The sequence below is a fragment of the Coloeus monedula genome, assembly GCF_965178545.1.
Source record: "Coloeus monedula genome assembly, chromosome: 2".
NCBI lineage: Eukaryota > Metazoa > Chordata > Aves > Passeriformes > Corvidae > Coloeus > Coloeus monedula.
The window spans coordinates 55582333-55610202 of NC_138782.1; the positions used below are offsets into that span (position 1 = coordinate 55582333).

The following is a 27870-nucleotide window of genomic DNA, read 5'->3' on the forward strand; positions in this document are numbered from 1 at the left end:
CAAGGAAAAGCTTGCCAAGCTCAGAATAACAGCTCATCCTAGGAGTTGGTGTAATGTTCTTATGATAGGCTGCAATTTTTTATTCCCAAATTGAATAAGCTGGTGGGTACCAATGTGAGCATATGGGCAGGTGACACCTATGAGCAGTGAGCTGCTGCTCGTCAGCCAGGAACAGGCACGTCACAAGTGCTGCTGTTTTGCAGCTGACGGGCAGCATCTCGCGTCCCTGCGTGCAGGAATCCCGTGATTATCAGTTACCAATTTTCCGCAGTGCCTCCCACCGAGCCCGGATTCCTGCAAATGAGGCTGCTGCCCCTCGACAACGCCTCTGTCGAAGCACGGTGCTTCCAGCTCTGCTCCATGCGAGCGCAGCAGTTTGAGTCTTCCTGTAGCTCATGTCCTCAAGGTTCGTCCCCGCTGTCCGTCGCCCACGGAGATAGCCCTACCAGGAACCACATAAGCTGAGAAATTCAAAGTCAGGGCTGTGCTGCTGTAAGGCTTTGTGCTCCTTAACCCGCACCCCCAAACCCCCGAGACCGCATTGTTTCGGTTTCCTTCCACTCCCTTTTTATTCCTGCACGTTCAGGTGACATTTTCCAACTGTTTCCCGCTGTCTGGACATTCACAGCGCCTGGCACGCCGCGGCGGGAGCGCGGCCCTCAGCGCACAGCCGAGGCCGGGGTTGCGGCGAGAAGCGCCCACGGAGACCCCCGCCCCCGTCGCCCGTCATCCGGCCCCGGCTGCGGGGGCACCGGCTACAGCTCCGGTTCCCGCTCCAGCTCCCGGCGGCAGAGCGCAACACGCCCCTCCTTGAAAACACAGCAGCCCCCCGCCCATGCCGACGGGAGCGGGGCTTTCCCTCTCACGATAAGCCCCGCCCGCCGCCCGCGCCTGGCTCAGCCCCAGCCCCCCCTCGCAGCGCACGCTGCTTCCCACTGCCGCCCGCGCCTGCTCCGGGAGGAAGAGGGGCGGCGGTGGCGGGCGGCCGAGAGGGACACGCCTTTCACTCTTCCCGGCCCGGCCCCCCGGGCCCCGCCGCCCACCGCGGGCGCGGCGCAGCGCAGCGCGGCCGCCGCCGCCCCGCCATGAGCCGGAGTTAGCGGCGGCGGCGCCTTCCGCAGCCGCCGCCGCCGCCCGCCCGCCCGCCCCGCTGCGGCGGCGGCCGGGCCCGCGATGCCGAACCAGAAGGGCGGCAAGGGCAAGAAGAACAAGCGTGCCAACAGCAGCGGCGACGAGCAGGAGAACGGGGCGGCGGCGGGCGGCGGAGCCGCGGCGGCGACGGGCGGCGGTGCTGCGGGCGGCGGCGGAGCCGGAGCGGCGGCCGCGGGCGGCGGCGGCGGAGCGGGCGGCGGAGCGGGCGGCGCGGCGGCCGCGGGCGGCTCGGCGCCCGGAGACGTCAAGAGCGGTGAGCGGCGGGCCGGGCCCCGCGGCCTCTCGCGGTGGCGCAGGCGGCGGAGGGGACCGGGGGGGGGCGGCGCGGGGGGACCCATGCGGCGGGGGCGCGCCCGGAGAGAGGGGGTGTGCGGGCGGGTGCCCGGGGCGGCGGGTCGGTGTCGCCTGGGCCCTGCGCGGCTGCCGCCGGCGGGATCTCCCCGAAGCGGCTGCGTGTCGGGGTGTCCCCGCCCGGTGACCCGCTGCAGGGCGGGGGCCGCCCGGCGGCGATGCTGAGAGCGGCGGGAGCCCGCCTGCCCCGCGGCGCCCGTGTGCTGTGGCTGCGGGCGGCCCGGGAGCGCGGTCCGGGGGCAGAGCGCATCCCCGGCGGGCGGGAGGCGCAGCGCTCGCCGGCAGCGGCCGCGCCGCGGCTGATTCGGAGCTCCTTTGAAAAATCCCCACTTTATTCCGTCACGATTAAAAATGGAGTCCTGCTTTTCGGTCAGTTTTGTTTGCGTTGTACAGCACTTGGGTTTGTCAGGGTAACGTGCTCACTTCGCATCAACCATTTTATGCTGCCTTTGGTCCGTGGGTTGGATTTTGGTTCGGAGCGGTTTTGGTAAGGTGGTGTCTTGCAGAAACTTGCACTGCTATTCATGTTTGTTTTGCTGCAAAAGGATGTGTCTAAAACTAAAGGGAGGCAAAGATTTTATTTCGGTTTTGCTAAGCCGAACAACCACACCTCTTAGGTCTGCTTCTAGGTTTACAAACTGCGGTGCAGAGTCCGTACTCTTCAGTTTTTTCCTTTCCCAAGCTCGATTTCAGCTTCTTACTCTCCATGCATTTCAAAAAGTAGGAGGGTGGCTGCAGCTGGTATTATGCTTTGTGGCGGTAGTTTTGCCTGCTGCTGGTAGAAACGCAGTTCCAGGTGTCTTAGTTTGGTTTTCAAGATGTCTGATTCCCATGTATTATTTAATGGAAACTTTTCCTTGGAAGTATTATCAATTAATTACGAATCACTTCAGCTCATGAGGTCTTTGCCAGACTGCTTTTTAAGAGTATTTCTCCAGAGAATCATGGAGAATGATTAGAATTTCCTTTTTGGGTTTGTTTCGGGTTTTTTCTTTACTATTTGCTTTAAGTGAGTGAACAAGGAAAAAAAAGAGAGAGGTTAACAGGAGTTAGAATATTTCTAGAGTATTTTTATCATTAACTTCAGTATGGTAATGAAATATGTCCAACATCCACATTGCATGTTGGCTTTTCTTTGGATGGGGAGAAACAGTGTTTTGAATGTTGGGGTTTTTTTTTGCTCAAGCATAAGTGGCAGCACCGGTGTGTTTCTGGTGTGGCTGTATTGCCTGGGATGATGAGGTGGTGCTCCATCTGCAGACGCCACAGGAGGTGATGCCAGTGAATGCTGGTAGTGGTACAGCTTGCTAGCTGGACGGATTATCAGTCTTCTTCAGCTGTAAGACTATGTGTCCCACATGCTTGGCATATCCTTCCCCTGTGCTGGCCAGCTTCCTCAGAAGTTGAGGCTGCCTTTGTGAGATCTAACCTGAGGCGCTGCTTTATCCTCTCTCTCCCTGCTTCCATATGACTTCATTGGTCAGAAACATCCCTTGACTCTTTCACCAAATCCCTCACTGCCCCTTTTTTTACCCCCTCACAACAGAGGTATAGCCTTGGCTTCAACATTTGCTGTACAGTGCCTGGTCAGCACACCTGATCTTTGCTTTGACAGGATCATTGCATCTCATCATACCTTTCTTTTCTGATAATCATAAAGGCTGGAGGGGTAGATGTGGTTGCTAGCTTTATTTTACACTGGCTACTGCCCATCAGGTAATCCTGAGATGTAAGTTTTGTGAATTGTATTCTCACTGTTAAGTGGAAAGCTTTCCACAGTTTTGGTTCAGGTTGTGCTACAGAATTGGGAATCTGGCTCTTGTGCAGGGAACAGATTAGACAATGGTAACAGATTCCCGCAAATCTTCAAACCCAGTGGATCTGACATGAAGCTCTGTAGTGTAGCCACAGCCCTGGAAGCAAGTAGCCCATTACTAGACTCCAGACATTTATAAGCAGCTGTGCACTTGAGGGTTGCTTAATCACTAAGCAGTTTATGGAGGATGTGGCCTGCTGCAGTGAGCAGTGGGGTTAATAGAGTTCTGAGGTACACAGTCAAGTCTTCACTGTTCATGGGAGACTATCTGGGTTGTGGATTAAGTCTGCTGGGTGCAGGGAAGCTCTTAGCTGTGCTGCTTTTGGTTCATGAAGCTGCGTGCTGTGACTCCTGCTACCCAGGCTCACTGGTCCTGTGAGACCATGGGTTTCTCTCCTTCCCTCTCTCCTCTCTCCTCTCTTCTTCTTCTCTTCTCTCTCACCGTATGCAGCCCTAGCATAATTTGTGTGTGTCTGGTATTATTGCTCTCCTACTCTACCTGTATCCTGAAAAAGCAGTAGATGATCATAATGACATAACCTGTTTTCTTTCATTAATGTGACAAGACAGAAGTATGCGGAGGTGAAAGCAGCAGATTTAACAGTTGAAAATACCTGTGCAGGCCTTGGCTTTGCATGATGATGTCAGTATGATGGAGTAATTACACAGTCACATTAGGACCCTGCTTCACTCACAAAGAGATAGTGATTCAGATACGGGTTTTTTTTAAATCTTCACACTTCCTTACGTGCTCCATGTGTTGTTTCTGCCCCTCATACATGTGCATAATGAAACAGTTTTAAATTTCCTCTGGGCTTCTCTGTGCAGCCCTGACTAGCTATGCCATGTGATAGGGAACTGCCATTACAGCATCCCTTTAGGTGGAAAGTTCTTGTTCACTTTCACATTTTTGATAAATTTTGCCTCAATCCCTGCACAATTTTCCCTTTAAACTATCAGTCAGTTTTTGGCATGATGGCTGAGAAATGTCAGCAGACTTTTCTCCTGCCCCAAGAGGGCATTTGTTTATGGTTTTTTTGGTGGTGTTTCAATTTTTGCATGTTCAGAGCTCAAACTGTGCTTGAAGGTTTTAGACTCCCACAGGGGAATCAGGAATGCAGAGAGCATAACCACTGACCAAGATGTGATGGCTTTTCTCACCTTGCACTCTTAATTTCTCAGCAGGTATTGGGATGATGCCTACAAGGGGGATTCACAGTTCCTAGCTATGTCCTCCATTCCTATCTCTTCCATCAGACCGCATGATAGATCAATCCTTGTTTGACCAAAGTGCATCCATTTTCTGCACTAAGTGATGCACAGGTCATGGAGAGGGGGATATGGGATGTGGGTGGATTAGTTTAACAGTATCACAGTGCACAGGGAAACTGAGATGTGATGTCTCCAAAAGCCTCATTTCTTAGATTACCTGTCTTCAGAGTGATTGAGTGATGTTTCTAAAAAAACTTTAATTTTCTAATTTTCTAGCTAGTTTTTGGGGTTACTTTTCATAAAATCTGAGCTGTCATCATATAAAATTATACCAGCAGCTGCATGGGATTTTGCACTTACCCCATTGATGGCAGTATTCCTCATGGCAGTAGTTGGTTACCTTCATCTGCAGACATAAAAGAGTGTAATGTCTTGTGGATAATTTGCCCAGATCATCAGAAGAGGAAAATCCACGGGGTTTATTTTTAGATCTGAGGCTCTGAGGAGGAAATTCCTATTCTGTCTCTGCCTTGCTGAGGCTGGGCACTTTCAGATCCCTGCTCCAGGTGTTTTATCCCTGTATCCTCTGAATGTCTTGCTCTAGTCTCGACATACAGTTGTTTCTGACCCTAAAATTCCTTTTTCAATTCATTTTCTTTGCCTTGTTTCCATTCTTCATCTCGTGAGTAGAGCCAAGTCCTCTTCTTTGGCTTGGTGGCCTCTATCTTAACATCTTGCTGCTTCATCCCTTGTCGTTGTCACTCTGTCTCTCCAGCATTGGTGCTGTGAGAAGACTAGAGAAAAGAAAAAGCTGCATCTCCTTAGCTGTGCTTTTTCCCTTTAACACGGAATTCATTAAAGACAGCCAAATTAAACTAAAAAACCTCCACAGCATAACTGTCTCTAAATCACTGTCTACAGTGTACTGGCCACCTGTTTTAAGATCATATTTTTTGCCCCCTTGCTATGGGTGAGCTCTTAAACTGCACAAGTGGCAGAGCTGGCGAGTTGGTGGGTTGGCAGGTGGAGCTGCTGGCAGTCAGATTTGTGTGCTTTTGAACACTTCACCTGGGTTTCAAGAATTTGTAAGACTGATTTATTTAAAAATAAAGATGCTAATGTTGGAAAAGTGTATGGAGAGGGAAATCAGTAAGCACAACAGTGACTAATGTGTTGAATGCTGTGACTGGCCAACAATTATGATTTACTACAAAAAACCACCAAATTATATCATGGACGTTGGATAGTTAAAGAGGGACAGAAAATGCATCAATGCAATGTTTAATTTAAAAATGTATTTTCAGAGAATGATTTGTTGTAGTGTTTAAGCCTGGATTAATATTTGCTGTCAAATGTTCCCTGCTGCAGAAAACATCCAATTCCAGTTTGGCACTCTAGTGATGTTCAGTATTGGCACCTTCTGATTATTTAGCCTGAGGGAGTCCCATTGGTATCAGTGAGACCACCTGGAAAATTAAGTTTCTATTCTGTTGCAGTGACTACAAAATTTAATACCTATTAATTTACTAAGGGGAAATAATTTTGCCTCGTAATACCATTGTGTTCTTCTAACTGCAGAAATCAGTTTAATGCAAATTTCTCTGTCTCTATCAATGCGAATCACGTTCAAAAGGACTTTCATGTTAGTTTTAGGATTTTTAAAACATACAATTACATGCTTTGGTAGCAAATGCAGTTCATGTTCTGCAAATCTTTGCAAATGGAATCATGTTTATGGTGTTACTGAGTAGAGTAAATACTATCCTTTCATGCAAGCAAGTACACACCCATTTAAGTTTGGGTTTTTTAAGTTACTTGCTATCAAAATGGTTATCAGTGCCCTGACAGCATTTTGTGTTCGTGTGATTAGTTATTGCTCAAGTGTAGTGCTTTCATGAGTAAGGTTTAGGCGTGCTGTTTACTCTGTTTCATACAAGGAAATACAGTTTTTGAGCTGATCACTTTGATTTGCCTGTACTCATCCCATATCTTACTCCCAGTGATCTAACAAATAGTGACAAAATGATTTCTAGCCCTTGGAGACATTTGTAAGTTTTCTTCAGCCTTGCTTACAGCCTTGGGTATTGAGACATCCTTTGATATTAAAGTACTGTCATGGCTGGCAGATGTCCATCCTTCCCTGCTTTTCTTCCTGCAGCGTGTGTGAGGGAAAAAACCAGAGGAAAACCTTGCATTCAGCTCAGAGTAAAATACTACAGCTAATCTTCAAGGTGTCTAAATTACAACAGAATTAGTAGGGCATGGGCTTTCTTTAAACTGTTTTGATAGAAAATCAGGTAATTTCAAAGAGGCCTCTTGAAGCAGTAATCTAGTCACTGGAGTGGGTAATTCCATTTGAAAGCTTGTGGGATTTCGAGTGGAGCACTAGCATTTCCTGGTAGACTTTAGTGACATTTATCTTGAGAGCATTCACTCCAACCTTTATGTCTTTGTTTCTCAGAGTCTCTCAGAGTCTGTCAGTCCTCCTTCCTGGGCTTGAGAGGGATATTGCTGTTGTTCCCATCCTGGATGCTTGCTGGGAGAGGAGGTAGCTTCTATTGGAGCCTGGCAATTGAGTATGCCTGGCACTCCCAAACTCCACTTCTGTGCTGCCGATACCCATTATGAGAGCAGTGTACAACTGAGGTCTCTGTGTGCCACACAGATGCCAGAGATGGTACATGACAGGGCTGGGAGCCAGCATGGCATCGTGAGGGGGATGTCTGTGGGAACCAACAGCTCCACACTCAGGAGCTGCTGTCTTGCAGACATGCTGGGTACTGCATCTCCTGTTTCCCACTGAGTTTTTACCAGCTTCTTTAGCCTTTAGCGTGGAAAATAAAGTACAGTCTGTCACACTGAAACTTGGGAAGGATAGACCAATGACACAAATATCCCTAGATCTGAAACTGTAAGAGGTGCTGATACCACTTGATTTACCCTGTTTTCTTTTCTCTCTTGCCTTGTACATTTGGACTGAGTCTGGTGGCTAGCTGGCTCTCAGCCTGTGCAAGTCCAGCCTGCAGTGTTTACGTCTGTGCTTGGTATTAGGGCATCTACTGCATGCCACAGTTATCTCTATTTCCAGCCTGAGCTGGAGTTTGCCACTGAAAACTTGCTAGAGCAGGTGCAGTGGAGTCTGCTTTAGTTATTATTAGAATGTCTGTTTCTTGAAGCACCAAGGTTAGTGCTCTGTAGAAATTCAAGTTATTAAAAGCTCTTGGAAGGCTAAAGTGAGAGGATTTAATGGTTGAAGTGCTTTTCTGTGGGGACAGTTCATGTACAGACTAAGCAACAGCCAATGTTCAGAACACAGTAGGGCCCACCAGTCTTGTGATGGTCACTGATCTTGGCATTCACCATGGTAGAGGTCATCAGAAAAATCCACATGACGCTGGGGAATCTTCTTAGCTGAAGCATGATTGCTTATGGCACAGAGAACCAATTGTCTTCTGAGCTGGTTAAACCAATTCAGAGTTCACCTGAGAGTATCGGGGTGCATAGTTGTCCTGGCACTGATACAGGTAGAGGCTTAGCCCTGTTCTCTGGGGATCTTTCCAGTTGGATTCAGGTGTTACAGCACAAGTCAGGGCAACATTGATCCTATACAGAGAGTCTGTACATCCCAAGCAAAAGCCAAAGCTGATGACTGAGGTGTTTTCTGTATTTGGACAACACATATTAAATGGAAAGAAACTGGCTAAGTTGGCTAGATGACAATTGTACAGATTATGGTGACTTCTACAAGACCATGTGAATTCTCATACTGGGTTTCAGCAGCGTAGGCAGTAGGTTCAGCTTGGAGCACAGATGGCTGTGTAAACAAGCCACAGAATTATTGTGCACATGTAAGTGCCTGTTTTCCTTAGTTTGTACAGTTTCAATCTTGATTTTCTGCCTTACTTTGGTGAGGTTATGGTTGAGGTGGGAGTGGGTGGTTGAATGAGAGCTGCAGATAACTGTATCACATGCTAGTTGCTGATTTCATAAACAGGCATTAGCTCAGACTGTGCTGTTAGTTAGGTGTTAATGTGGCAGGTATGTGTTAAGCCTTCATGATTTCCATCGTATCTTCCTGCTGCTGTGAAGTTTCTAGGTGTCTTTGTTGAACTTATTTTTTTATTGTGAAGAGATTGCCTTGGAGGTCAAGTGTGAAGTTAGTGTAAGTGAAGTGCATGGAGATAGTCCTAGCACCTACTGAGCCCTCTGGGAATCCTGAATTCTCAGGTGAACCAGGGTTTAGCAGCTCCTAATTACCTGAAATCTTTTCTAGGGGAAGGTGATCACTTCATGTTATTACTCAGTTATTACAATTAGTGACATCTTGCACATGGGGTAAAGCATATGAGGGAACTGGGCTGCTTATGGCTTTGTTCTCCTTAAGTGCCTTCTGAGAGTAGGTGTTGCCTGCAGCTGCGTGGTCCTGGGGGGGTAGGAGTGGGCTCCGGGTTGGCACCTGTTGACAATGTCCATGTGCAGGTGCATAATAGATGTAAAGTGGTCAGCCAGACTGGCTCCAGACAGCTCCTCCTTGCAATGCAGTGGCTCTGTCTGTTGCTCACTGAGAATGACTGCTGGCCTTGGCTTCTCTTTCCAAGAGCATGAGGGAGTCTTACGGCACAGAAGAAAGCCCCTGTTAAGGGTGGCTTACCAGGTACTGTTGTCTTGTTTTTCTCCCTTCCCTCCTGGAAGCTTTCATCTTGATCATTCGGCAAAGATTGCTTAAGAAGTTTTGAAGAGATATCAGTCATCATCTGTGAGTGTAACCAGTATAAGCCCTGAGCTGAGCTGTTTTGAAAGACTTCTTCTTACTGTTTGTCAGCTGTTATTTGTTGTTGCTGCACTGAAGATCCAAGCCTGCCTTTTGGATCAACTTGTGAAGTATTTTTTCTCATTGCATTCTTCTGCTGCACTTAGGCTCTTAGGAAGGTGGCTGATCATTTCTGTATTGCCATATTATTTGTACTGTTTAACCAGTTATGAATATGACAATACCATTTTGTCACATCTTGGTAATTTTTGGAATATTAGATTGTAATACAAGGTGCAGCAAAGCAAATACATCAGACAATTAATTCAAGTTTTCTCTTTCTGTCTGTTTTGTTGTTGTTGTGGTGGTTTATTTTCTACAGCTGCATTACAGTATTAGTGCAGTAATATTGTATGACTTCAATTAAAATAACCTATGCTGATGGCAGAGGAAATTCAGAAGATTCATGCAGATGGTTGGTATGGAGTAGCCTTCCCCAGGAATGACTCAGCTCTGGTTCAGGCTGGCAGAGTGAACAGTTCCTATCTGTGTAAGGTTGTGAAGAGAGCAATGTTCATGAGAAATCGGGGTAGAGATTAAAGTGCTTGATTTGCAAGGTATGTGTCCCACAGGAACCCTTCTGGTCTCAGTAATGTGCTGGCAACTTAGTGTGTCCTTGGCACAGATGAAGAGATGCTAGAGTAACAGTAGATGAAGAACAAGCCATAGTAAGTGTCTTGCAACCAATCCAGTGCAAAGACCTTACCCCTTTCTTGGGGATAATTTCTTTTTCCAGATCCATAACAACCTACTGTTGCCTGACAGTTGTTTTAAGATGACAGTAGGGCTGCTCTCTCTTCCAGCCGCCACCGCACTTCCCTCTTCTCTGCCCCCAGCCTCACATGTTTAACACCTCCCTTGAGTTTTACCAGAGATGGCAAATCTGTGCAGTGAGCTGAAACCTATGCTGATGAGTACAGGAAATAATTATCTGTTTCTGTCCACTGACTGAAAAACTCTGGTGCTTAATACAATGGATAATGTGGGAGCATAGCAGGGGAAGAGCGAATTTTGCTTTAGGCTTCTGCATTGAGGATTTGGAACAAATGAGAGCAGTCACGAAACTGAAGCTATGGAATCACTGTATTTGGCTTGCTGGGTGCATCTTTGGTTTTATGATGGGTGTGTAAACAAGTAAACAACATTCTCCTCAGTATACTTCACCAGAGGGAAGTTCCTCAGGCAGCTGTTGTTCTGCTGCTTTCATTTGGGTCATAAAATGGGAAGGATGGTCTTCATGAACTGCCTTTCTCTTTTATGAAAAGGTAGAACCAGTTCATGTGGGAGGATTTTTTTTTTGTTGAAAGGTATTTCTCAGATGTTCTGTTTCTATTCCTGTTCCTGGCTTTTATGGATGTTTATAAACCTGAAAAGAAAAACGGAGAAAAAGCCAAACAACCCAATCCAGCTTCCTTGCAGTCTTCCATCATATTCTCATTTTTGAAAGAAAAGTTAATTTTATGGTGGCTCTGTCAAACATAAAACACAGCCTTGTTTAAACAGTGAGCTATCTTCGCACAAATGTGCATGTATTTGGAATATTGTATGTTATTTCTGTTTTAGAAGACATTTATGTACTGCTCCTTCCAACTATTTTCAGAATCACTGTTCCGAATCACTACAGAGGAATATGGGAAAACATTTATTTTTTTATGTGGAAACATAACGTTTTGAAAGAAGCAGCACGCGCTTGTAGTTGCAACTTGACAGCCTACGTTGAAGCTGTTCTGCTACACAAAGCTGCATGCTGTCTTGTTTTGTTCTCTTAGGCTGTGAAACCCGTCTTGAAACTGAGAGTTAAATAGAAGTTCTTTTATCATTATTTTGGCATTCTTGTGAAAGGGGCTGCTGGGAGAATGGGTGTTGCTCTGATACCATGTAATCTTTCATTCTCCCTCAAGTTTTCAGTTTCATAGCTTTGGAAACCAGAAACCCGTTGAGCTGTTAGCTACTTGGAAGCAAATTATATTTAGGTGACAAACCAGCTGGGGATTACAGGTGTGGAGGGGCAGTTTGGCCATGTAATTTCTATTTACTTCCCATCATAATCTCTCTTGACAGCAATTGGTAACACTGTCATCATAAAACATTTGGACAATGATTCTAGCTAGCTCTGACTTTTTGAAGTATCTCAAAATGCATTTCTAATTACAGGAAGCATAAGGGCTTGATAACAAGAATTTTTGAAGTTCTGTAATACTGAAATAAGTGCTCTGTCTCATTTATAAAATGGTGATTAAATAACCCAGACCACTTTCAAGGGTGTGAATTGATGGGAAGGGCTCTTCACATTACCTAAAATGTGGCTCCCATACTGATCTGAATGTGGTCTCTTTTGTTCCTGAGGCATATCTGTTGCCAAGAACTGGCAAAATTGCACAAAAAATTGCTGTTTCCTGTTTCTTATTTATTCTTTATGGAGGAACATGTGGCATGGTTATGTTTGGCAGGAGACATGGGTACAGAGAAGTCTGTATTCGGTCCTGCACAGTCTGTTTTATACACATACACCTGCTGGAATTTGAAATGTTAGGCAAAACCAAATGTTGGCTTGAGGTTTTTGTATGATGCCATGAAGATTTTTGCCTTTTCTTTTATACCCCTTTTATACCTTTTTGTGACTTCTGTATTCTTAGTGCTTTTTCCCTACATTCTTGGACTTGTTTGTCAAGCTAGGAGACTAAACATTTTAGAAGCTTTTTAGGTAGGGGATCAGTGGGCCCCAGACCCCAAGGTCCTCTCCAGAACACATTCTGTAAACTAAGAGAGAACCATCCAGGGGAGGGCTCCTTGGGGAGAGGGGGGCTCACTCGAGCCTCTCATTGGGGAATCTTTGATAGATATGCTCATTAGTAAAACCTATAATGTTATACCCGATCTTTTTGGGGCATACTCAGCTGGGTGCATCTCGATGCATATGACCTGGACGTGTGTGCCTAAGGATCCTTAAAATAAATACCAAGGTAAAATCCCTTTTCCCCTTCTAACCGTGTATGAGTCTTGATTTTAAGACCAGGAAAAGGCATCAGTAGTGGAGTTTTCTGCTTTCTTAGATACAGGAAAACTACAGAAGCGTAGAAGTTTCTACCGAGACAACTTAAATTAGCCATGCTGCGCTTCTCAGTTTCTGTTGTGGAAATACTGCAGCAGTTTAATCAAGGCCTTCTCCAAACCAGCAGACTTGATAATAGCAAATCTGTATCAGTGAAAGCATGTGCTTTGACTAGCATGGCATAACGCATGCTGTGGAGCACAGCAACATGGCAGAGAGACCTGTTAGTTTTCTGGAGTATTTCCTATGCAGCTACAGTGACAGTAGTGAAATGTCAGATGAGTTCCCAGAACAAGTCCATAGAGACCAGCTTCTCCTCCTGGCAATGATGTTTTCCGGAGCAATCTCAGTGGCACCATTTAACAGTTCACTGGAGTCTTTTGCATGAGGGAAGGCTTTGGTTAATTCTGTTGCTGTCTTCAGCTGTTCTAGACCTGCTTTTGCTGTGGTGATCATGTGACCAGCCAATTCACACTATGTAGATAGAAGATCAGATGAGAGAATGTGTGGAAACTTCGTAATCATCTAGTGAACTTAAACATTGAAGAAGACGTGGCTGTCCAGAATTCGTAGCTTTGTCTTTTCTTGCTCATAGTTACGCTGTATGGGAAGTTCCTCAGGTAATCTGGCATCTGTCAGTTCTTAAGGAGAAGCTGGAGAAGATCTCATTCCACAGTACTTCCATTGACCAACACGGAAAAGGGGGAAAAAAAAGTCTGTTGAAAGTCGCCTTTATTTTAGCCTTTAGACACCCAGTACATGATCATAATTAAGTAATTGCACACATATTCTGTGGAATGCATGGGCTGTGGTGATGTTTTTTGTATTTCAGTCACTTATTTTATTAATTTCAGTTTTTGTCCGCATAGTGAAGAGTCTGTAAACTTCTTGGGGAGCTAGAGATCATACATTTTTGCATATGAACTCAAAAACATGTTCAGAGGCTAATCAAGGAAATGTTTTCCTTTTTTAGTCAGTTAACTATGCCAGTATGGATGAAACAAGTATAGTGTCTTTATTCAGTTCTAGACTTGTCTGTAGTACTTTCTTGGCTGTCAGCTATAATTATACCTGCAACTGTTAGAACATTTACTCTCTGCAGCACAGTGAGAGCATAAGTGGATTTTTGGCATGTTCTTTTTTTCGCTGCCTTCTTGCAGTGGTGGAAAGGAATATGTACCAAAATAGATGAATACAGGAAATGCATAAGTGAGAATTGTTCATATTGGAGCCTCCAGTACCTTGCCTCACAGATGCCTTCTGATGATTTGCCTTCCATGGGTTCAGTTTAACTGGCTTCTCTGAGGTAAATTGCATAAGGATGCTATAATTGTGAACTATACTTTCAGACTTTAAATATGATGAAAGAAAGACTGACAACAAAGAAAAACTTTGCAGAGGTGCTTGCTGTGGTAGTGTGACTTGAATCGAAGACTGGGAGAATGGGTGGGAAAACTCTCTGAACTGGTAAACTGACAGGTTTTGGTTCAGAGCAGGTAAGTTATCACTCACTTCTGCTCTTGGCCAGCAACATTATACTCAATAATACACACTAAAAGAGTGGAGAAAAAAATTAGTCACTGGTAGCCAATAAAATTGGTGCTTTTCAAAGACATCTCAAAACTTGCATGTTCTTAGTGGGCTTTTCAGAGACGCAAGACAACCAATAACAATATATTTGTCACATGTATAGAAGGAACGTCCAAAGAATCTGTAGGGAAGGCCTCTCTTACCTCTGTTCTCTTCAATTTGGTAATTTGTTTTTAATGACTGAAAAGTCCATATTTTGGAATGAAATAGGCTTTTTCTTCTTTAAAGGAAAGATTTTGGCAATGTGTTGCAATTTATAGGCCACTCCCTGAAGGAAAGGTATTGCAGATGAATTATTATTCAGACAGCGAAAAGTGAAGTGAAGGATGTGGCATCTTCCAGGGAATGGCTCCGGAAAGTTTTTCTGTGATATTTGTGCCTTTTTCTTCTGTATAAGTAAGTTTTAAGAACTACAGTAATCTTGAATTTACTGAAAGTAGCCTTGAAGATTTTGTTTGTTTATAGCCTTTTCCAAAAACTTGCTGGGAAGGGGCAAAACCACTAGCATGGCAAAGATCTGTTGTTGTAGAGCACCTGATTTGTGTATTGCTGCTGTAAGACTGATGATGATGGATAGTGTGTCTCTTACTGAGAGCTGGAGTCAAAGTACATGTAGCACCATAAAACCTCTCATTCTACTGCAAATTATGTTGTGTTATTTGTGCAAGCAGCGATAAGAATGAATGAATGAATGAAAAGCAATGCAACTGAGTGGTGGTTTTTTTACCTGCTCATCAGATAGAAATTTAAAGTCCTAAGGGGAAAAAACCATCAATCATGGCAGTCTCTCTCCTCAAGGCTCTGTGCACCTCTGCCGTAAGTCCTGGGGCTCTGGCCAAGACTGGGGAACTTCAGGAAACTGTGTTTTAGATGGGGTGAGGCAGCACTTGACCACAGAAGACCCTGAAGAAGCCTGCTAGTATTTGAAATCAGTCACACAGAGGTTAAAGGGCAGCCTGACAGTTCTGTTGGAGCAGTACTTTCTAGGGAAGTGGATGAATTAGGAAGACAGAAATACGGAGAAGTATTTGTAATACTTGAGTAAGCATCTAAAAAGTTCTTACAAAAACTCCAGTAGAAAATTTCCAATCCCTTTTGAGCCTCCCAGCTGCAACAGAGCAGCCAGCAATGGGAGCCATCTGTAGCCTGTGGTGCTTTGGTGAGGAACGGGAAAACGTCATTGGTTCATAAATGCAGAACATTTTATTGTAGAACATTTTTTTGTGTAGAAGCTGATATTGTTGCTGGGAGATAATTGAAGTAAACTGTTCTTTGCTCAAGGATATAGCAAAACTGCTACTTTGCTGATAAAATACCATGTTGCATTTGGATTTTTTTCACCTGTCTGTGCTGCAGAACTGTTCGGTTTATGAAATTTAGCTATCCAGAATGTCAGTGGTGGTGAGTGATATTGATGCCTTGGAGTGGCTACCTGAAAACAGAGGCTAGACAAGAGTAAGAGAATAAAAGCAGGTATTTATTGAAGGGCTTTCAATAAATGGTACATTGTGGGTACAGAGCCCTAGGGCTACACCCAAGATGGACGCTGGGTCACAGGTTTTTCACGCTTTTATAAGTTTGGTCCATTTGCATATCAGGGTTCGTTCTCCAATTACAATTTCAGGTAATGATGTAATTACCCCATATTTGCTCCCCCTGTCCAGAGGCTCAGTTTACACATTTTGGGGCCTGGGACACGAAGGTGTTCTTGAGTCCAGGCCCAGAGAGGATTTATGTCTAACCAGAATGGGAGAGCAGTGGCTAACAGGCTGTGGAGTGTTAGAATTATAGACTAAAGCAGTACAGGATCTGAAAAATATAAAAGCTAAACCCTAAGGCATCAGTATAGTCTGTATTTGCCTAAGCAATGTAGTGAAGGCCCTCCTTTCTGTACTAGAAACATAAGCTGTTTGTCTTGCTTTTCAAAGTCCTGTGCTTCCTCCTTCTCTCCCGAGCTGTTGTCTCTTTCTCAGTCCCAAAGAATAGATCAATTCCTGCCTCTCCCCATGATTGTGAAGCTGGGCTGTATTGGTTACTTGTTTTTCAAACAAACATTTGTGTGTGTTCTCCCCATGTTGCCTCTCAGGCTTCAAAGCAGCCCTCCAGGAGCATTCACAAAGCTTTCTCCTTGCTTCTTAAGGCCTTACAACAGTATCCACAGATGCTTGAGGAGGGCTAATGCTTCTGAGGTGCTTTGGTTTTGAATTTTAAACAGGCTGTAATGTCATTTTGTTTCTTTATTTGTGCATTTCCTTATCTCCTTTCACATGCTTATCTCTTTTTGGCAAATACTGCTTTTTGCACTGACCCAGAGCTAGTGCTTGCCGCCCTTTAGTAATACAGGTTGTTAGTAAGAGCTTGGTGTGTGTTTGTCACAGTGTTTAAAGAAAGTACTGCAGTAAATGGGCCATTAAGTTATTAATGTATTTGTTTTACCTTCTACAGAAGCCCCTTGTGCTACTCCACTGATCTGTAGCTTCGGGAGGCCGGTGGACCTGGAGAAGGATGACTACCAGAAGGTTATATGCAACAACGAGCATTGTCCGTACAGCACTTGGATGCACCTTCAGTGCTTCTACGAGTGGGAAAGCAGCATCCTTGTCCAGTTCAATTGCATTGGCAGAGCCAGGAGCTGGAATGAAAAGCAGTGTCGCCAAAACATGTGGACCAAGAAGGGATACGACCTGGCTTTTCGGTTTTGCTCCTGTCGGTGTGGGCAGGGTCATTTAAAGAAGGACACGGACTGGTACCAGGTGAAGCGAATGCAGGATGACAAGAAGAAGAAATCAGTGTTGGAGAAGAGTACAGGAAGGTCCATGACAGAGTCAGCAGAGGAGGCCAAAAAGGGCAGGCCAGCCAACAAGCCTCAGAAAGGCTTGAGCAATGACCTTCAGCGAAGGCACTCTATGGACAGGCAGAACTCCCAGGAGAAGGGTGTCATGGGTGGCAGCTATGCCGTTCGCTCACCTTGTGTCTCTCCTGGCCAGTCCCCGCCCACCGGCTACTCTATCCTCGCCCCCACGCATTTCAGTGGCCCGCGTTCCTCGCGATACTTAGGAGAGTTTTTGAAGAATGCCATTCACCTGGAGCCCCATAAGAAGAATATGGCTGGTGGGGGCATGTTCAGGAATGCACATTTTGATTATGGGGCAGCTGGCTTGCAAGCACATAGATCAGGACACTTCGATACCCCTGTGCAGTTTCTGAGAAGGCTCGATCTGTCTGAGCTGCTCACTCACATCCCCAGGCATAAATTGAATACTTTCCATGTGCGGATGGAAGACGATGCCCAGGTGGGCCAAGGGGAGGACCTTCGGAAGTTCATCCTTGCTGCTCTCAGTGCCAGCCACAGGAACGTTGTAAACTGTGCTCTGTGCCACAGGGCGCTGCCAGTGTTTGAACAGTTTCCGCTGGTGGATGGGACCCTGTTCCTTAGCCCATCAAGACATGATGAGATTGAATATGATGTTCCCTGTCACCTTCAAGGTACAGGTTGTCTGTCAGTCATGCTAGGTTTCATTAAATTATGGAACTGCCTTCTGTGCCCTGTCCTTTCCATTACAGATTTTCATCCCAATTCTGCATTTTTAAGAGGTTCTATAAAGCTTGAAGTAATGTCCAAAATGCTCACATGGATCAGATTGAAACACTTAGAAGGAATTACAAAAAGATGCTGCATAGAAAGATCCATGCCTTGTGTTTGGGCTTACAGCTAAATACATTCTTATCTGATTTCTAGGTAGACCATGGGAAGGTTTTCCAGCCACTCTGTTCTGCAGCATGTGCATGCTCATTTATCTCTTGTGAGCTTTACTCCCAAGATACACATCAACCTTCTAAACCTTTTAAATTTAAGCATACTGTGCTGCAGCCTAGGTAAAAGTTGTATTTGCACTGCTGATGAGGGTGAGGTACCTCTCATCTGCTTTCAGACTAGAGAGTATCAGTTTTGTTTTATAGTGAAGTAGTATTTTTTAAATGTGGAGAAGACTCTAGTCTGACCTGTGTTAACATAGGCCTGGAGAGGCTGGATGTAGTAAGAGTAAGCTTTTAATATGGTGTGTTAAACAGCAGTGTAGTAGTGAAGGTTTTAGACTTATTTTGGAACTTGAACGTGCTTGAGCCTGTCTTGATCATGTCCTAGTTCTCAGATGAGTTGAGACCAAGGCATATGTTTCTTTTTTCCTCCTAGAGAAACAAGTAAATGTGGGCCAGCATGAGCTTTAGCGCATCCCGAAAGCTGTGGCCCAGACTTAAGTTTTCAGGGTGGTGGTACATGGCTAGATGTGCCTGTCCTGCAGCCTGCTGGCAGCCAGTGTGGCTAAAATAAGTCAGAGAAAGTATCCCTAGTCTGGTGGTCAAAAGTATAGATTTACATGTTGAAAAGTGTGTTGGTGAGGGATTAACCAGAGGTATTTTAACATTCAAGTTTCTCACCTTTCAATAAAATACATTGTATGCCATGCATGGTCATAATATGTGTTATGTGACATACTTTTGCTAAGTAAGCCTTGTATTTTATTTTTTTTTCTTTCCTTGAATCACTGTGCACTAAGTCACTAAACTGTATTCATGCTAACATTATTGTTTCTGTCTTGCCTAATGTACTTGGAAGAGAAAAAGTGATAGGCAAATCTACAAGCCAGAAAAGTTCCAGGATAAACAGAATATACATTTGTGAGCTAACTATGCTTATTTGCTTTGGTGGGGAGTCACACAATATGCTTGTGATTTTATCAGTACAGAAAGCTGGTTTAGTAATAGTGAAACTCGTCATTTGTTAACATTTGCCACTAAGAATGAAACTCTGTGAAATTAATTTTTTTTAACTTAATTGCATCTTAACTGTTGGATGATATATCTGAAAACTTGTTTGGACAAGTTTCTGTGAATAATTAATTGTTAAAATTTTTGTTTCCTTGTCCTGGGTAAAATGGTTTATTACCAGAAATAGTCTTTGAAATGAAATTAAGCTTATTCCAGGCTGTTATTTTCTTTTCAGAACAGAAAATCACTTATTTTATTTCAAGCTTGTTTAAGATACCAGGTGCCCCATTTCCTGTACAAAAAATGTCCTGAAAATTAGCAATGGGGCAATGTAGTTTTTATAAAGTGCATAAACAGTGCAGAACTTCAGAGACAGTTATGTATCTTCCTGCACAACACAACTTCTGTGCGTGGAGTTGTTTGAACATCACCAGTCTCAAGTGTTCACTTTAGGACCAGAGTTTATTATATTTTCACTTTAGTTTCATCCCGTCGTGTTTTCTAGAGCTGAACATGCCAGTGTAGAATAACTCAATTTTTACCAGTTCATACTGTTAAGTGTATTTTGTATGTATATTTTAAGAAGAGTCTATTTTTTCTTGTTTTTCTAAAATAGTTGGCTTAAAAACCAAAACAAGTTAAAACACAGACTGTTAATTTCAGAAGTGTCTGGTATAGACTAATCATAAATTATTAATATTTTGTTCCCATTTGTGTAGAAGAGTTACAAGATGTATGTGTGTTGAATTACAGTTTGTGATGTGTTCGGTGCTTTGATGCTAAAGAGCACAAATTGCAATCGGAGGTGAACACACGTTAAACACGGTCCTGGTTTGTTGCTGATCTGTAACTTCACTACTGCTTAGCTCTGTCTTATATAGCAGGGCAAAATCTGGTATGTCACAGGATAAGTGCTCGGTGTCAGGTCACTTCTAATAGCCAGCTATTAAACTGCAAATCAGTTTAGTCACTATGAGTCAGGCATAATCTGGGTGCAAGGTATTTATAATTTGTGTAGGAATTTTTGGTTTTTTGTGAAAGTTGGTCTCAGATTTTGCATTGGTAAATTTATTCACATGTATGTGGTGAAAATATTTGATTTCCAAGCCTGAGCCACTTGATTTGTATGGAAATAAATGTAACTCAGGTTTTGAAAGTCATTATGCATACAGAGCCTAAGGTCATGATAGAGCTCGATATATTCAGAGTTCTGAATGGCATGTTAAAGTCTTTGTATGTGCAATATGTAATGTTTTAAAATACACTTGTTGTTAATGAACAGTCAGAAGGAAGTACATAAAAAAATTTGCTCTTCTGCCTGTTGCTTTTTGTTCTGTGGGGAATGTTAGGTCCTTGTTTCCTTCTTTGCTGGAAGATACTGGCAAGTTGTTAAATGAATCCGTACCAAGTTTGCTAATAAGCTTCAGCACTTCTCCACTTCTTATGTCAGGTGGGGATGAAGCTAGGGCAAAATTCTGGTTTTGGAAATACAACAAGTGATCTTACAGCTTAACCTGGCATCTTTTCTTGGAGGTTTAGCAACTTCTTTTATAAAATATTTTGCTAAGATCTACCAGCAAATGATGTAAGGGAGAGTGGGCAGTGTGATGACTAATTCATGAGTTCTGCATAGCTTTAGTCAAGCCCCGTGTATTTCCTATAGAGAAGCAGTTTTTACTTTATCATTCACTATTTATTAAAAAAAAAAAAAAAAAAAAAAGTGTGATTTGTATCACTGAAGGTCAGATAGCACATTGCAGAAAATGTCTGTTTTAATCTTCTCTTCTAGTCTCCTTAAGATGTGTCTTTTCTGTCCACAGGAAGGCTTATGCACCTCTATGCTGTTTGTGTAGACTGCTTAGAAGGGGTTCACAAAATTATATGCATTAAGTGCAAGTCCCGATGGGATGGAAGCTGGCATCAGCTGGGAACTATGTATACCTACGATATTCTGGCAGCATCTCCCTGTTGTCAGGTTAGTACCATACATAAGTAAGACTCATAAGGTGAAATTCCAACTGATTCGATAAAGTCAAGGTTGTGTATCTCTTCCTTTCCTCCTTCCATCCTTCTTTTCCAGCCTGTACCTATGATTGGAATACAAGAGGGCTGATGGATCTCTGTCCGTTTGTCATAAGAGGTACAATGGCCTTTAGCTAGACTAAAGTCATTGCAATGGTCAGTGGTTAATACATTTATGTTTTTAAATAAAGCTTCCTTTAAATGCACTGGTAATTAAATCTGATGCTTGATCACTAGCATCACTAGTGTCAGATACAGGTCCACATTTTGATCAGATGTTTCATGTTTTCATGTTCATAAACTGTGATTTATCCTAATTGTAGCAAAGAGGTGGCAAGGGAACAGAAAGGTTCAAAGTGTCTTTGTGCTCGGAGATTACTCAGCTCTCCTTGATCTTTGCTGTGGCTGACCCTGGGGATGGTACTCACCCACCACAGCCTGAAGCAACTTCATGTTCAGTAAACACTCACCTAATCTATGCCTTGAGAGTGGAAGATCAAGGCTTGGGGTTACACCAGAGTAGACGTGTGCCTGAGACAGCAGGATTGTTGGCATTCAAGGGAATTAATTGTCCATGTGATGGACAGAGCACTTCTGCTGTGCAGGTAGGGGTAGACAGCTGTGAAAAAAACATTTGTCTGGGAGTGACTCAGTGCTCCACTCCAGATGCTCAGACACACAGGTGGTGGTAGTAGGTCAGGACAGGAGCCTTGCAGAGATGCACCCATTCACACTGGGATCACTCCGTGGTAATGTGCATACTTTAAAGCCATCTGAAACGCCATTTTGCCAATATGCAGAATGCCAGTTTATTTTAAATATAGCATATTTACCAAAATGTGTTGCTCAAAAGACGAGTGGTACTGCTGCTGCTGGTTAAGGTGACATTGGTAGCAATTATAGCTACAGACAGATATATTACCTTCAAATTTAGTGTCTCTTGAGGTTGTAATTTTTTTTAAAAAACAGGAACTTTTAAAGGTAAAGCACTGATACTGACTTGCTATCTTCGTAGAAGTCAGCAACTTTAAATCTGAATTGCTTCTGTTGAATGTACAAGACAAGATTTAAGAGCACATTATACAAGAGCCTTAATTACATGATGGACAGTGTGACAGTACATGTTATATAAGAACTGCCTGTAAAATCATTAGCTGCAGTGACTGTGATTTCCAGATAATAAGCATTATTGTTTCACCATGATTGTTACAGATGATTCTGTGCATACAGAGGAATGACATTTAAATATGGTATATAATATAAATCCAAATTGCCTTTCTGGTTTTATTTTGAATAATTTCATGCCTTACTTCAAAATACTTAGTTCTCCATCACAAATTTGCATGTAGAATAACGAACTGCAGCCATTGTCAGATTACTAACACTTAGCTGATGTGCTGGACAGTAGAAAAGGAGAAAACACTTTGGTTTAGAATTCCATAAAAATTCATAAACCAGTAGATTGTATTTCTTAAAATTTCTGCTTTTCAAGCAGAGCAGATGGCAATGAAGCTGTTGATTTATTTCTTTTTGAGTCTGGTCTCAGCAGGGATAGTACTTTAATAATTTTCTCCTCTCCTCATCCAGGAAAATCCCTTAAATCAAGGTGGCCTAGACAATACTTTTTGTTCTTTTCAGTGGAGAGCTGAAACTTTCATTCGTGTACTGGGCTGTGAGGTTAAACTACAGTGCAGCTCAGGCCCTCACTGCTCATTTGCCACCTTTGCTGTTTAACTCCTTTACAGTCTCAAATCCCTTCTGCTTCTCTTGAGTATTCCAGAGGGCTTGCTGAGCTTTCATGCTGCCTGTTGCTTTCTTTGTATCAGATGGGCTGTGTTTCTCAGCTAGATTTCTTCTGAAGACTCACTTTTGTGTAACAGCTGAATATTAATAGCTCTGTCTGTCCTCACCTATGACCTTGAATTATTTCTCATATCCACCCAGTTAATGTTCCTTCTTTCTCAGCTGGATTTTGTAGAATAGTTTGTGTTGAAGGGATGTTTAGTTTGTATAACCTGATTTGTATTATAAATGTTTAAATAGACACTTAAAGTGACACAATACCATGTTGTGCTGATAAAGTAGATCGAATTATACATTTTTTAAGTCAAAAGATTAAAATGCTGGTATATTTTGTAGACAGATGGTGTTCAAATGTTAACCTGAACGGTTGAATTGCATGGCACAAATACATAATTTCTCTCTTCGGGGCTTCATTAATGATTTATTGAGACAGCACTCCTTGTGCTGGGGATTGAAGAATTGATTCAGAGATTAAGCAGCACAAAACCTTGATATTCTCTACCTTCCATCAGTCAGAGTGGGAGGTGACCCACTTCCCAGAATTTGGTGGTGGTCTTTAATCTGAAAGGCATGGTGTGTGCCTGTGTGTTCCCAGTCCAGGTGAGGAATGTCCTTACCAGCACATCCCATTACTGCCAGTTTTGTGACTGACCCCTTCTCCTGCTGGGAAGGACAGGGCACTGCCTTTGGCACCTTCTTTTCTAGAGGTGAGGAGCTGAGGGGAGTGTGGTTATTTCAAAACGGTTTTTTTTGTTTGTTTCTTTGTTTTTTCCAGGCTCGACTGAACTGTAAGCACTGTGGGAAGCCAGTAATAGATGTGCGGATTGGCATGCAGTATTTCTCTGAATACAGCAACGTCCAGCAGTGTCCTCACTGTGGAAATCTAGACTACCACTTCGTGAAGCCATTTTCTTCATTTAAAGTTTTGGAGGCTTATTGACGAAAGCTTTGCTTTAGTAATAGCTATTTTATGGGTATTTCAACTTTATTACATATCTTTTTATAGGATTCATTCTGTGATGAAATCTAATTTCTTTTCTAACTGAAAGAGCAGCTTCTTTGTCAGTGTACATATTAATATGTATATATACATGTTGTTAAAACCAGAATCCTCCTGACAAGATCTCTGTGAAGGTTGGAGGCTAGCCAATTCAATGGCCTTTCAATTTATCCCATGTGTGGGGTAAAGTTCAGCTAAAAATGATTTGGGTTTATTTTTTGTATAATTGTAATACAGTTTGTATGAAGGGTGTGGGGAGACATACAGGACAGAGAAATATGTCCAGTTGGAAAATGGGTAATTGCATAGGGTTGTTCCTCCAGCTTGGTGGAAATGGGAAATCCTTGGAAAGAAATGAATCTGTTACTGTTGAATTCATTCAGCCTTTTGCATTGGTTCCCAGGGGCCCAAGAGCTGGCCCAGTGTTGCTAGTCCCCTCAGCAGGCTTTCTTTCAGATTTCCCATGACCAGGGCAAACTAAGGTATCATGACAAGTGAATGTAAATAATGTGCCAGAAAATGCAATCTTGAATGAATTCTTCTGGCATCACGTCTTCCTGCCATGTGTGTTTGGTGTGCGTTGCCCTCACTGAGTTACAGTGCAGGCAATAGTGCTACTTCCAACAGGGCTGTCATGTGCCCAGCTGGGTCATCTGTTCATACCAGAGGAAGCTGGAGATCTTAAAATGCTTTATTTGAAGGTGTTTCTTCACAGATATCTTAGGGAAGGAACTGGCTGAGCTGAATGGGGTTGTGTTTGTATGTGCCTGCTCGGGCTGAGGCTTTGCTGCCTGCTGCAGGCTGCTGTGACTGGTGTGGAAGGAGAACCATGAAGTAGGATCTGGGCCCTCAGACCTGTCAGAGCTGAGAGGTACTGAGTACAAAACATCATCACTTTTTAAAACAATTAATTGCTGCACCTTCATCTTTCAAAATTGTGTTCAGTCTAGGATCTAAAAACACGGAGATGTTTTAAGAAAGCATATTTACTTTCTACATGCCTCTGTGCTGTACAGAATAGACTGCATTAAGCAGTGAATTTGTATCAGAGAGCTTGGCCCTGTAGACTCTGCAGTTCTTGTTTCTTGATTCCCATTTCTCCCTTCCCTAAATAAAAATTTTTAAATAGGTCATTAATCTTTTGCTTGGTTTCTCAAATCAGTTGAGATTTAGGGGACGTTTGGTTTTTTTGCTTTTCTCGATAGTATATTTATGAAGTGTTTGTCCACTTGAGAAGTGTCGGTTTTGTTTCTGTTTACATGGTGGGATTATTTTTTGTTTCTTCTAAAGTCTTTTGGTTTTCCAAATCAGAATCTTTTTAGAGTGTATCTGTTGAAATCGCAGTCTTGAAAATGGCCCTGATAGTCTGGCACCCTGGGAAAGAAAACAAAACGTTAGAAGCCAAAATAGTGGTTTTTTTTCCTATGTTGGACTGAGAATTACACTTTCTGCTGAATTAAGAAATTACCGTGCACATAAAACTCGAGCTGAATATCCATGTTTCTTTGTGTGTAAAAATGCCGAGTTCAGAGTTTTATTTCCTGACTGTCGTCACTGCAGAATTAGCTCCTTTTAGCATTAGCTACCCTTCCAGTAATACTCAAGCTGCACAGAGTGCTTATGTTGGCACAGGTGACCTACTGCTGGTTCGAGGGGCAGTGTCCTTAGGTGCCACCCAGCTCGTGTGGTCCAGCGCTGGTCTGAGCAGCTGTGTTAGCAGGCTGTGGTAGCCTTCACCACTGGTCCTCATCTCTTCTGTCCGTGTTCCTGGGCTTGGTTTTGGGTTTGGAGCACATTCTTGGGGTTTTGTGCAGTTGTCCTGTTTGCAACAGTTTTGGGAAAAACTGTTTCTTCTTCCAGGAGAGTTATGGGAAGGACTTTGGGAGACTTCTAACGCTGTCCTTTCGTGGCTACCATGAAGTTACACCAAGCCCAGTTACAGTGGGACCAGCACTGTAACCATTGTCTAGGAGCAGGACCTGGCCTGGGCGTACTTGGGCAGGAAGAAGGTTTCTAGCAGATAAAACCTAATTAGCTGTGCAGTGTAGACTGCCCTTGTGGAGAGCAATCAAATGATAATTTGGATTAATTTCTCCAGAAGGATGAGCCCTTCAGCTTTGATGCTGTGTTGAGCAACCTGATAGAGTGGCTAACAAGGTTGGAGTTGTGTTGCCTGGCAGTACCATGAGAACCAGACCAGGCAGACAACAGTGGCTGTCCCAGCAGCCTGAAATCATGCAGCAAAGACACAGCTCCTCTAATGAGAACAATTAAAGCATACATCTCTTATTATAGGTTTGGTCTTGAGTGCCAGTCATGAGTCTGGGGTGTCAGTTCCCACATGGGATACATGGCATTATGTGCCCACTTTTTTGTGCAGTGGTGAGGGGAGGTGTCACTGTGCAATGCACATGGTAGGGGAGAAGTGGGATCTGGAGTTGTCCTAGATACTTGTTCGCTTTCTTCACTTAGAGTAGCTTAATTTATAATTCTGCCCTTTAAGTTCTTGGATGCCTCTCTAGACCTGTATGTGTGACAATCAAAAATGAGTAGATATGGAATAAAGGGAATATAGCCAGCTTTAAAAACAAGTGTATGAGAGGTTGTACAATACATCCAAGTCAAAACCAGGAATGGAGCAGACTGAGAAAATGGGAAGGGGAAAGCATATTTAAAGCCTTAACCCTGACAAGGAATTACATACAGATTTATCCAAGAAAACAATTTAGTTCTTTGCCAGCTTTTCCTTTTAATTCTGCTGTTAAGTGAGTCTTATGAGGAAATGCCTATTTTCTTGTAAAACACATCTCTCAACTGGAGGCTAGCAGCACACGTAGTGCTGTAAAAATGATCCTCAGTGGAAACCAGCTGAGCTACAGAAAGATTCCTCTGAACTTTCACTCCAAAGTAAATTATCCCTAATTTGTGGAGGCTTTCCCTGCTTCTTGTTGGTACTGAAAGCTGCTCTTGTGTTACTGCAAAATGCAGTATTTTCTGTAACGTGCAGATTCCTATCAAGCAGTCAGCCCTCACCTTTGGCCGTGAGAGTTTCCTGGGCTTTTCAGAAGCAGAAGCTCAAATGTAACTTCTTTGGGGCCTGCTGGCTACTTTGGAGGTTAAACTAGACCACAGTTGCTCTACTTTCTGTCTTGACAAGCACTGGAAGTAGTCATGAGCTTATAAATGCATCATAAGGGAAATTACCTCCCTAGCTAGGGAGCTGCTTGCTTTGGTTATTTAGCTAGTTTATTTTTCATTACCTTTTGTTTTTCTGATGCTGTGTGTTCTTTTTAAGCTGGCCCATGGTCAGATTAAATTTGCCTGAAATGTGTTTTGTAAATGAGAATGCAGTCCTCTGGATCTGGAGGTTCATTCTACTCAAGTGCACGATACTCCTTGTGATAGTAATAGGAGTTGCATGTGCAAATGCTTTTCTTTCCAGTAGTTAACTCTCCTTTCCATAGGAGAGGCTTGCATTTAGGTAGACTTCATATTTTGGATGTGTGAAAATGATCTCATCCATCAGTAAGATGTCTACAAATAAATTTTGATAATCATAACTAACAACGTGGACATCTTTTACATGCTGATGTGTAATTTGACATTTACCAATGTTAACAGCCTGAAATTGTTGTTCTGTCTAATGCTGCAGAGTCATTAAAATTACAGTTTTATAGCCAGACCATAGACTATCCTATAGTCTATTTACATTAACATCTCCAGTAATGAGCAGTGTATTCATAATGAGTTTAATTGGAAAATTAAGGAATATTCCTGTAAGGGAGGCATCTAGCCCAATTTCTTTCTTTGTTCCTTTTTTTCCCCCCCTCTCATGTATTCCTTATTTTGCTGTACCAAGTAACCAAGGACAAACACGTTGTAAGGCCACTGGTGAGAAAACCCCTCAAAAATATACTTGTCCATAAAGGTTTCTTGTTGAGACATTCTTGGATTGCACTTTTGCAGATGGAAGAATATGTACATAGCAAATGAATGTTGATGAAATTAAAATAATTGGTTATGATATCATTTACGTGTGTTGTTAGAGAATATTTTGTTGTGAATTCTCTGTATTAAAAAGTAATAAATACCAGACAGCTAATGGTGTGGGTTCTTCTTTCCCCGTTCTCTGGAGTAGTTTCTTACACCTGCCCTTTATAGAATTACTTCAGTTGCCTTAAGTTTAAAGGGCAGAGTGAAACCAGGTTTTTGGTGTCAGTTAAAGTGAAGCTTTGTTGTTGTCGTTTTGAATCCTCTTGTACTACAGGGGTAGTGGTGGGGTGTGTGTGATGTGT

At 43.2% G+C, this 27870-nt stretch overlaps 1 protein-coding gene across 1 annotated transcript; it reads left to right on the forward strand.

Annotated features, from left to right (window-relative positions):
* The first annotated feature begins 1092 nt into the window (after positions 1-1092).
* On the forward strand, positions 1093-27668 carry HECA (hdc homolog, cell cycle regulator). Its single transcript, XM_082276663.1, has 4 exons — positions 1093-1405; positions 16429-17469; positions 20571-20725; positions 23351-27668. The coding sequence occupies exons 1-4, from the start codon at positions 1174-1176 to the stop codon at positions 23513-23515; spliced, it is 1593 nt and encodes a 530-aa protein (XP_082132789.1). The 5' UTR covers positions 1093-1173; the 3' UTR covers positions 23516-27668.
* The last annotated feature ends 202 nt before the right edge of the window (positions 27669-27870 follow it).